This window comes from Poecilia mexicana, unplaced genomic scaffold (genome assembly GCF_051168715.1).
Source record: "Poecilia mexicana isolate PSO_F unplaced genomic scaffold, ASM5116871v1 scaffold_2, whole genome shotgun sequence".
Lineage (NCBI taxonomy): Eukaryota > Metazoa > Chordata > Actinopteri > Cyprinodontiformes > Poeciliidae > Poecilia > Poecilia mexicana.
The window spans coordinates 20,027,959-20,038,113 of record NW_028263371.1 but is presented as its reverse complement, the minus strand read 5'-3'; the positions used below and the strand labels follow the sequence as shown (position 1 = coordinate 20,038,113).

At 47.0% G+C, this 10,155-nt stretch overlaps 1 protein-coding gene across 1 annotated transcript; it reads right to left on the bottom strand.

Moving 5' to 3' along the window:
• Positions 1–1,260: 1,260 nt before the first annotated feature.
• Positions 1,261–9,269, bottom strand: map3k2 (mitogen-activated protein kinase kinase kinase 2). The gene is made up of 16 exons (XM_014990035.2): positions 8,924–9,269; positions 6,971–7,040; positions 6,772–6,890; positions 6,656–6,696; positions 6,489–6,588; positions 6,315–6,416; positions 5,961–6,027; positions 5,756–5,886; positions 5,472–5,551; positions 5,327–5,391; positions 4,315–4,407; positions 3,898–4,140; positions 3,545–3,825; positions 3,341–3,470; positions 3,088–3,265; positions 1,261–2,979 (listed from the first exon to the last, which is right to left on the bottom strand). The coding sequence occupies exons 2-16, from the start codon at positions 7,020–7,022 to the stop codon at positions 2,760–2,762; spliced, it is 1,902 nt and encodes a 633-aa protein (XP_014845521.1). The 5' UTR covers positions 7,023–7,040; positions 8,924–9,269; the 3' UTR covers positions 1,261–2,759.
• Positions 9,270–10,155: the final 886 nt, after the last annotated feature.

Sequence of the window (10,155 nt, the reverse complement as noted above, 5' to 3'; positions counted from 1 at the left end):
ACAAACCCATCAGGATTTATTCTAAAACTACTTGATATTAATTAATTCAAATAAATTTTGAACAGACCTATGACTTAAAATTATAGGAAACAACTTGATTTTCCCAAATTATCAGACCTTGTGACCTAAATGGTTAACCTGGTTAAAGTAACAGTACCTGGACATAAACTGCTGCCATGAAATAAACTGTAGTTGATCTTTTTTCTTCCTCTTGTGGTCGCTGATGGTAACTGCAATAAAGCTAAATTAATTAGTTATTTACACTTTTATCTTCAAACTAAAACATACTTTTTGCTCTAACATAAAGTAACATTTTTAGAAACCATAGCTGGAGGATAGTTTCTTATTTTAAACTGTTTGTTTTCTCCCTAAACTAAACTAAACTAAACTAAGCTAACATAATGATTAAAACTTTTTTTATTGGTTGATTTGGAGGCGAAACCTAGAAACCCTAGCTGTTTATAGAGCTACAAACAGAGGATTCTTTGCCCTCTGCAGGCCAGTTATGGCAACTACAATCAACATAAAGCTGAATAAATTACATTTATGCACATTTCCTGTTGGCTCAATCAAAAATAAAACATCTTAACATAAAGTTACGTTTTTAAAAGTTTAAGTCAACAAAATTATAAGAAATTAGCAGAAAAATCTAAGCCTCTTATTTTATAGAGTTTGTTTTCTTACAATCTTTAAGTCGATTTACTGGTTTTAGCTGCTGTGCTACAATTACAGCCATTATAGAAAATCTACATAAACTAGAAAGTAGCAACATTTAAGGGACATAAAGACTCGATAGTAAACTGTTTCACTATAGTTAGCTGGAATGTACTATTAAACTAAACAGCACTCTGAAAATTAAGTTTTATATTAATTATATTTCTGCGTCAACATGTCCCTTCATCGACTTTAAACCCTAATGTGGTTCATTTGACTTTGATTCAAACACCGTAAGATTTCTTAATTTATTCTTGCAACAACCAGAAAGTGTTTCATTCCACAAACAGTGAAGCTGCGCTCTACAGCCACAAGAGGGCGTAAATTATCAATGATTGGTTGGAAGATTAATCTCCTGTTTAAACTTTAGGCTGATATCGTGGCAATGAATGAGTTGCTGAAAATTAAAGTTGATATTCTAACATTAACATGTTAGAATATCAACTAACATTAAAACATTTATCCTTTTAATTATGACAATAGAGTCAAATTGCAGATTGGTCCTAACCATTTACATAGACATGAAATGTGCAGAAACGAGAGAAATCTGTGAAATAAATATCTTTAATTGTTTTCATGGTCATCATAATTCTGACTCAGAGCTGGAAAGCAGAAGCCATCCAATGGCTCTGCTGCGTCTCTCAGACACAACCATGCAGGAAATCTCCCATAAAAAAACAAACAAAATAAAAAATATATATTAAAAAATTATGTGTACCACTGATATACAGATCTGATATAAACAGGCAAATTGGTCACAAACCAATCAGAATTATAAACATGGCTTCCTTTACAAGACAGAACGAACAAGGAAAGAGGTACGTTTTCATTTTACACATCTGTACATTTTATCATTATTTTAATGTTTGTACCTCTGCAGGTCAGAACACACACACGCACGCACACACACACACCAGGAGCAACAGCAGTGGCTAAAGAGAGAACTGTCGGTGTATCTGCAGCTGACAAATACTGAAGAGTTCAACCACTGCTGAGCGATGCCCCCTGGAGGTGAAAATGACACATTACATTCAGCAGAGGTGAACTGGACCTTCAACACACATACACACGCACGCACGCACGCACACACATACACACACAGACACACAGAAAAACAGTGTTTAAAATGTGCAAAGAAAAGATTTGTGAAGCTGCTTCAGCGACAACTGCTGAGGAAATGGGAAAAAGCATCAGTGGATCCCACAGTGGCTCCTGGTGGTGGAGTGTCCACCTGCAGGACTTCCTGTTGGGACCAGAACCGCCGGCAAACGGATCAGAGCAGCCGCATCTTAGCAACTCACTAGAAGAGCTTTACTGATCCACTTCCTGCTGCTGCCACCTACTGACCCAGGAGACTGCAACACATCCAGGCCGAGCTGCGGCCGGTTCTGCAGCGTAAACACAACCTGCCAGTGGAATCTGCACCTTTAGGAAGCCCCGCCCCCAGCTCAGCATCTGATTGGCTGCTCAGAAACCTTCAGCAGTCAATTTCAAAGCATCCCAACTCTGATGCTTTTAATTTTGTGGGAACAGGAAGCTGACTCTTCAAGAGGCGGTAAGTGGCTGCAGAACGGATCAGAACCAGTTGGTTCTGGTCGGACGCAGTGAGCCAGGCTGAGATCCTGTTGGGTTCCAGCTGCAGAAAAGGCATAAACGGATGGCACCGGCTGAACTGGGTCAGCTGGGGTTGGGTTTGGAGTGAATGCGGTTCATCCAGGAGGCCAGAACCTCTGGACCGGGTCGTACCAGGCTGGACTGGGTCACATTGGGTCGTACTGGGTCGTCCGGTGCCGTTAGAACCACAGAAGGCACACGGCGCCGACTGAAGAGGAAGTTTCTGGGAGTTTTTCGTTGGGTCGTCGCTCTGGGTTCTGGAGTGGATTACATTCTGGGTCGGGTCGGGTCCAGAACACGTACCGGCCTCTGACAGATTAAGGTGCTGAAGCCAAACGTCGGGTCCTTCTGCTCCGGAGAAGAGGCGGGGCCAGAGGCAGCCCCGACCCTCAGCTAAGGCCTTATTGGCTGCTCTGCAGGTGGGCGGGGCTTCAATGTACGAAGAAGTGCCGCAGCAGCTCGTCCGCAGACGGACGGTGCTTGGTTTCCACAAAGATCCTCCGCAGGAACTCCCTGCAGTTGTCCGACACGTGTGGCGGCAGCACCGGGTTGGTGGGCTGGGTGGCGATCTTAAAGATGGCCGCCATGGCCTCGAACTCGGCCCAGGGCGGCCGCTGGGTCAGCATCTCCACCACGGTGCATCCCACGCTCCTGAGATCAGAGAGCGGAGGATCATCATTACAACGCCAATAACATGCCAGAACGGGCCAGAACTGGCCGTCTGGGACCAGAACCCCTGTGACCGGCGCGGCGTCTCACCAGATGTCGGCTTTCCGGCCGTAGCCCTCGCCACTGATGACTTCCGGACTCATCCAGTACGGCGTTCCCGTCACCGACTTGATGCCCGTCCCTGACAGGCAGATGGTCTGCAGCCGCCGGCTGGCGCCAAAGTCGCCCAGCTTCACGTTGCCCACCGAGTCCCGCAGGATGTTGGCGCCTGGGGTACAACGCACGCTTCGTCATCATCTCTGCAAACAGGAAGTGGCGCAGCAGACAGGAAGCGGCGGCTCACCTTTGATGTCCCTGTGGACGATCATGTTGCTGTGCAGGTAGGACACGCCTTCCAGGATCTGCCGCGTGTAGCGCCGTGTCACGTTCTCCGTCAGCGCGCCGTACGCCTTCAGCTGGTCCTTGATGGAGCCCTGCAGCCCGACAGGAGGAGATCAGAGGACTGGACCAGAACTCGACCAGAACCAGAACCAGAACCAGCACTCACCCCCGGCATGTGCTCCATAAAGATGGAGAGCGTGCGTTCCAGGCCGTCCCGCAGGCAGCCGTAGTACTGGACGATGCGCTCGTGGCAGAGGTTCTTCAGCAGCTGGATCTCACACTCCAGGGCGCTCACCTCCTTACTGGTCTCTGGGCTCTCCGGGTCAAACTGGACCTGCTTGACGGCCAGTTCCCGACCCGTATCCGCATCGTAGCACAGGTAGACCCGGCCGAAGGCGCCCTGGCCCAGGAGCTTCCCCAGCCGCCAGTTGGTCGGCGCGCGTGGAGCTGTGGAGGACCAGACCGAGACAGTAAGGAACAGCAGAAGAAGAGCGTCCTGTGGTGAGGAGCAGGACTCACAGCGGCTTGGGGGACTGATGTCCATGACGGACAGCGTGGTGCTGGCCTCGATGTCGCTGCCGCGCCGCCTCCTGTTGGGGGCCGGACCGGGGCCGGAGCCGGTGGGCGGGGCCTCCTCCAGGTCGGGGGTGAACACGCTGCTGCCGCTGCTGGTGCTGGGCGACTGCTCCGTGGGGCTGAAGCTGACCGGAGAGCGGAAGCTGTGGACCTGTGTCCGCCGAGCGCGAGGGAACGTCTTCCTGCCTGCAGAGACCAGCAGAACCTTCAACAACCGGACAAAACGGCCAGAAGTCTGGGCCCATCGGACCCAAACGGCCAGAAGTCTGGGCCCATCGGACCCAAACGGCCAGAAGTCTGGGCACATCGGACCCAAACGGCCAGAGTTCTGAAGTTCTGGACCCCTCCAGTCTGGCTCACCGTCGCTGTAGTCCTGCAGGCCGAAGGGAACGCCGTACCGCCGCGGGTACGTCCCGCCTTTCCCCGACTTCTCAAACACAGGGAGGTCGTACTCTGCAGAAACACAGGGGGTCGAAGGTCAGGAGCCTCATCAGATGGACAATGAGGCTCCTGACCTTCTATCTGGTAGCAAACATTCACATTATTTGCAGAAGACATTTTGTTTTTTCAAAAGATTACAGGATTTTCTGACCTCAAATAAAAATGAAGTGAAACTATTATTACTATATTTTGGAGTGAAAACATTTAAAACAAATTAATTGATCAATAATTAGCTGCAGGATGGAATTTAAAAAAATATTTTTTATATATTGAAACTGACTCAGTTTCTCTGTGTCGTGATATTTTGTTAAAGATCCAGTTCCTCTGCCTTCTCCCAGTGTTAACAACCAATCAGAGCCAGGGGGCGGGTCTTAGTGTTCTCAATCACCATATGTATGGCGCTGCTCACCCCTCTCCCTCTGTTACGCTTCTGATAGCAGATCCTGTCATGAATGCTAAGGCTAGTTAGTGTATCTAACGTTGTTTCTCCACCATTAGCACATTTAGCAGCGAGTACATGAGATTGATTAACAGCGCTTATCTGTTTATTTTAGTCAACACTGATTTTTTTGATATCATTGTATTCATTTTCATCAGCATTTATTTATATTACTCATTTTTCAGATTCATTTCTTGCATTCTTTTAAATTATTTTTCCCATACTGAGCTTCAGCCACCTGGCTGTAATGTGCTTCTACTGCCACCAGGTGGCAGCAATCTGCCAGCTGAGCCTTCAGTTGTTTTGTTGCATAACGGCTGAGATGAATTTAACTTCCTGAGTTTTTCTGGGCTGCATCATATACTGATGGTTTCTGCTGTAAAATACTGACAGTATTTTCTAACTGCTGAGGTCAAAGTGCGGCGCTGCTGAGGCCACAGAGGATGCAGGAACGACTAGCAGACCTTAAACTCAACCTGACGCATCATTCACCTGGAAAGTCCTGGTGGTTGTCGGGGTAACTCTGCGCTCGAGGCATCCTGGACTTGGGGTAATCGCTGGCAGAACAAAGAGAAACAACCCGATTCATCCTGAACTTCCAAGCTTTAAATCATCGCTATAGCAACCAGGTGCTGACCTGTCCAGCGGGCTGTCCAACGACGGACAGCTTCCAGACGCAGAGTTCTCCGGACTGCTCATCGACAACGGGTCCAACATCTGGAGGACAGAAACACGTCCAGAGAAAAGGTTAACCGTAACCCAGGGAAATCGAGAGCATCCTCCTGCCTTCAACCCAAACTGGTTAGTCTGATGACCCAAACTGTCCCCACGATCTGAAGGGTCCTCTGTAGTTCTGGTAGTAAAGGACCACCTGATCTGGAAGACATGAAGCCCAGTTTGGGTCATTCAAAGTGTTGGTACCTGGTCCATGCTCTCTGGGATGAACTCCCCCTCGCTGTTGATGCTGGTGAAGGAGCCGTTCCTCGCCACCTGCTGGAGCGCGTCGGGAATGTACCCCGGAGGAGGCGAGCTGCGGTCTGTTGAATGGGAACCTGGAGAGGACAAAAAGTCACGTCCAACGGAGACCTGGAGCCAAGGGGACACTGGAAGCCGGGACGTTACTCACCAGCCCGGAAGCCCGTGTTGTCCAGCTCTTCGTGGGACGGTAGGAGGTCCATGTTGGACGAAGCGCTCTGGAGGAACACAAACACCTGAAGCTGGTTTCTACAGTTCATCCCAGAATCAGTGTTTTGTAATCAAATATTTGATATTGCAGTTCAAATTCAGTGAGTCTTGCAGGTTTGCAGTGATTCTGCATTAAATCGGAGCCTGCAGTCTTTTCCAGGAGAAATCCAGACGCATAAATGACTAATTTAGTTTGAAAAGATTTTTATGAGCCGGAATGTAGCTGCACTGAAACAGTGAACATCTGGAACATGGTGACTGATTGGACCTCCAGGCCGACTGAGGGAGGGTCTACCTGCAGCACCAGCAGGATCTTCAGGCTCTTCATGTGAACGCTGCGGTCCAGCAGCTCCACCGCCTTGTCCAGGTCGTCCTGCGTCGTCAGCGGGATCACCAGCTGCAGCAGCAACAAGCACAGTTAGTTAGCGACCGCACCAAACCGGCCGCCGCCGCTCGGCTCTGACCGTACCTCGTTGTTGGTGTAGTGGAGGTCCAAGGTCTGACCAAAGGCCACCCTGGCTTTGGCCTGCAGGTCCTCCAGCTTCAGCGGCCGAGGGAACTGCAGGATCCTGCGGAGAGGGACAGAGGTCAGAGGTCAGGAAGGTCAGGACGATGCAACAGGACGTGAAAGCTCACCTCTTCTCTCCTTTGAACTCGAACTTCACCCTCACGTCGTTCTGTGGAAACAAAGCAGAGGTCTGTGAGCCTCCGGCCCGGCCGCCGCCGCCTCCCGCTCCCACTGACGACGCTACCTGGTTCTTGGGCGACGAGGCTTTGGGTTTCCCCAACTCCGACAAGAAGGCTGCAGGACGGCTGGAGCGGTGCAGCTCGGCCAAGTCCTGCATGATGGAGTTCAGGGCCTCCTGCTCATCTGGGAGGTCAAACGGGGTCATGAGCTCAGCAGAACCGATGGTGCGTACGCCGCCGCTCATCGCTGACCGGCAGACTTACCCATCATGGCGCGGCGACTGACCCAGCAGGCTCGGACGGAGGACTCTCCCATCAAAGGGACTCCCTTCTCCTGCAGCAGCAGATCACAAAACAGATCAGTGAACTGGATCAGTGAATCAGATCAATGAACCAGATCAGTGATCCGGTTCAATGAATCAGATCAACAAACTGCTTTTCAGGATGGAGACCAGAGAAAAATCTACAAGAGACAAAACTCAGTTTTCCCCAAATGTTCTGGTTCTGAACATGTAGACTCAGAATGTTCTGCGTTGTCTAGGCTTAATAAAAACCCGGTGAACCAAACCCAGCAGCTGGTCTGACGACCCAGATCTTCCCCGACTCTGGATCCTCACACTAACCTTCATTTACACTCCCATCCCTCCCCGACCTGTTGCTGGTTCAGGACCGGCCCTGGAGGCCGAGCTCATGGCTGAATCTCTACACTCTCCTCAAGGCCGCAGTTATTCTGCTTTTCCACACTTTTTCCTTCCACTAAGCTTTCCACAAATATGCTTGTATACGACACTCAAAGCTGGTTTAGCATTAATCTTCTGTGTTTAGGTGTCAGCGGTCTCTGAGCGGTTGGGGTCACCAACCATGACCTTTACAGTGAATTTCAGTATGAATACATGAGGTAGTTTGATTTATCAGAGAGACCAGAGAGTTCTGCACACAAACACTGAAGATTATTAGAAATATCCACCAGTCTTTATTCCAGACTCGGTCAAAGTCTTGGTAAAACCCAGTGGACACATGATGTCACAGGAAGTGACCAATAGGCACAACTACAGCGTGTAGAAAACAAACATTTAGTCATTTAGTTACATAACTTGTATAGACTAGCAGCCATAACAGACATCAATCAATGCCGTTCATCTCTTCTGTCATTTCCCAAATATCAGAGGTTTAGGACTGAACCAGTCAGAACTTATCAGATTCTTCTCTGCCTTACTCCTAACAATCATAAAGTTGATCTTTTTGGCATTATAGGCCAGTCAAAACCGATAAAAAGCCACTAAATGGTCAGCGTTCATCAGGTGGCTGATGATGCAGGCGATAATTCACCCAAAGGAGACGACATGCTCCCTTCCTGACTGTCCCAAACATTAAAGCATCAGTTTTCCCTCAGCTCACATTCAGTGACAGAAACCAATATTAATAAACAATTAGATATCTGTGTCCTCCTCTGATATGAAACTGTTTTCCATGATTCACACGACCAAAGGCATCAATAAAACACAAATACTGACGTTACACATGAATCATCTCCTTTAATGTTTAGCTCTAAACCAAACTGATCCTCCATCGTATTTCAAATCCTCAGTGGACATTTTATCCAAACCACCTGCTCTGTTGTCTGTCAGAATGGCATTGTGTAATTCATTCAGCTCCAGTGTTACTTAAGTAAATTAAACTTAATCGCCTTTATTCTTTATTATGTTTTCATCTGAAATAAGGCAAATAAAGTTGTCAGATAGTGACTGTAATAAACGGAATCAGATCAAGATAAGCCCAAATATGGAGCTGATTAATTATCAGTTGTTATATAAGGCATGAGGAGCAGCTTTCTGTGGTTATCAGGAGATAATTATTACCCAGCTTTAATTGAACTACAGCCCCGGAAGCTAACGGCAACAACTGTTGCTAGCAGGTTTTACATTGCGAACTGCATCATTATGGACAGAAATAAGAAGCTAACAGCGTTTAGAAATACAGTCCCAAACACAGGTTGTCAGATGAAATGATTAATTGTAACCCTCTCATATAAAGGGTGAAGTTGTGAGCAGGGAGCGGGACACAGCGAGCTGTCACGTCAGGGAAGTTATCAGGCTAAGCTGATGCTAAACTTTGGGGCTAGCCGCAGAGCTAACCAGGCTAATCTACGCTACAACACAACCAAGACAGAAAAAAAATCAAGACTCAAAGCAAGATCTGCCGGAAGTGCCTTCTCACCTGCGGGCTGATTTAATCACGACTCACTTCCTCATCCACAGGGCCGGTGACAGGAGCCCCGGGCCCTGCGGACAGCAGCTGGAGGAAGCAGAAGTTTGGCTCCCAACTTCACTCGAGTCCTGCTGGGCCACGACGACGGGGCCCGATAAGCTGGCGGTTTATCCCGCAGAGTCCCTCCGGAGGTGGGGATGACTAAGCAGGAATATGTCCGACACACTGTCCCCGTGGGTTTGAGACAGAAAGCAGACAGAAATTATTCCACAGCTTTCATTTTGTTGCGCTGCAGACCCCGGTTGATGGTAGCTTCGGTGGCTGTTGACCCACAGATGAGTCAAGATGGCGTTTAGCGAGCAGAACTAACCGGAAGTCTGATGCTTTTCTTGAAAAACATAAAAGCACGAAGTCTGGTTTTCAAGGAATTTTCATAGTTTTGTTTTATTTTGAAGACAAACCACCGGAAGTGGCTGTTTTCATTTTAGTGCTTTTGATTGACTTTAACCCCTCACCTCATTGGATGAGTCCAACAAAAACACGAGTCAGAAGTGATGTCAGATCACGACAGAGAAAAATCTAATAGTTCTGACCTGGACAACTGCTTGTTCAGTTTTTATTTTATTAAGCAAGTAGGTTTCCAAAGGTTTCCATTTGTTTTCTTTTTCAACTTCAAAGTTTGAAATTTAAAGCAAAAATAAATGTTTTGTTAAAAAAATCTGCTTATGCTGTTCTTTCCCCCCAAATCATCCCATAAATGCTTTAATGCAAATCGGAGATTTAATATACAAATGCTTATTTGAGCAAAATTAAAATCGTATTGAATTTGATTTTGATGGGTTAAGAATAGATAAATTCCAAGAGATTAAATTACTAGTTTCATTGTTAACAGTTCAGATCAGCTACAACAAGCTTGATATTTCCTTTGAGTTTAAGTTTTGGTCTGTTCATAAATACATCCGAGCACATAAATTATCAAATGTTGTTGTTTTTAGCAGAGCCAATTAAACTTGGAGCCATTTCCCAGATTCCATCAATCTTAAATGCTGTTAGGTTTTCTAATGGGAAAGGCACAAACAAATTTAGATCATAGCTTTCTCTTCACAAAGTTTATTCATTTTTAAGAAAACACATGTAACTTTTTATATGAGAAGAGTTTGATTCAGTTTATTTACAAATGTAAAATATGTTTAAAACCTATATGTCCCACTAAAAATCTTCTGAAAAACATTTTTTAAAGC

Excerpts from the sequence above, each read along its gene's own strand:
- map3k2 (XM_014990035.2), bottom strand. The coding sequence starts at position 7,022 with ATGGGAGAGTCCTCCGTCCGAGCCTGCTGGGTCAGTCGCCGCGCCATG. Across the intron at positions 6,417-6,488 it reads TCCACTACACCAACAACGAG|CTGGTGATCCCGCTGACGAC; the intron begins GTACGGTCAGAG and ends TTGCTGCTGCAG. Across the intron at positions 6,028-6,314 it reads AGATCCTGCTGGTGCTGCAG|AGCGCTTCGTCCAACATGGA; the intron begins GTAGACCCTCCC and ends GTGTTCCTCCAG.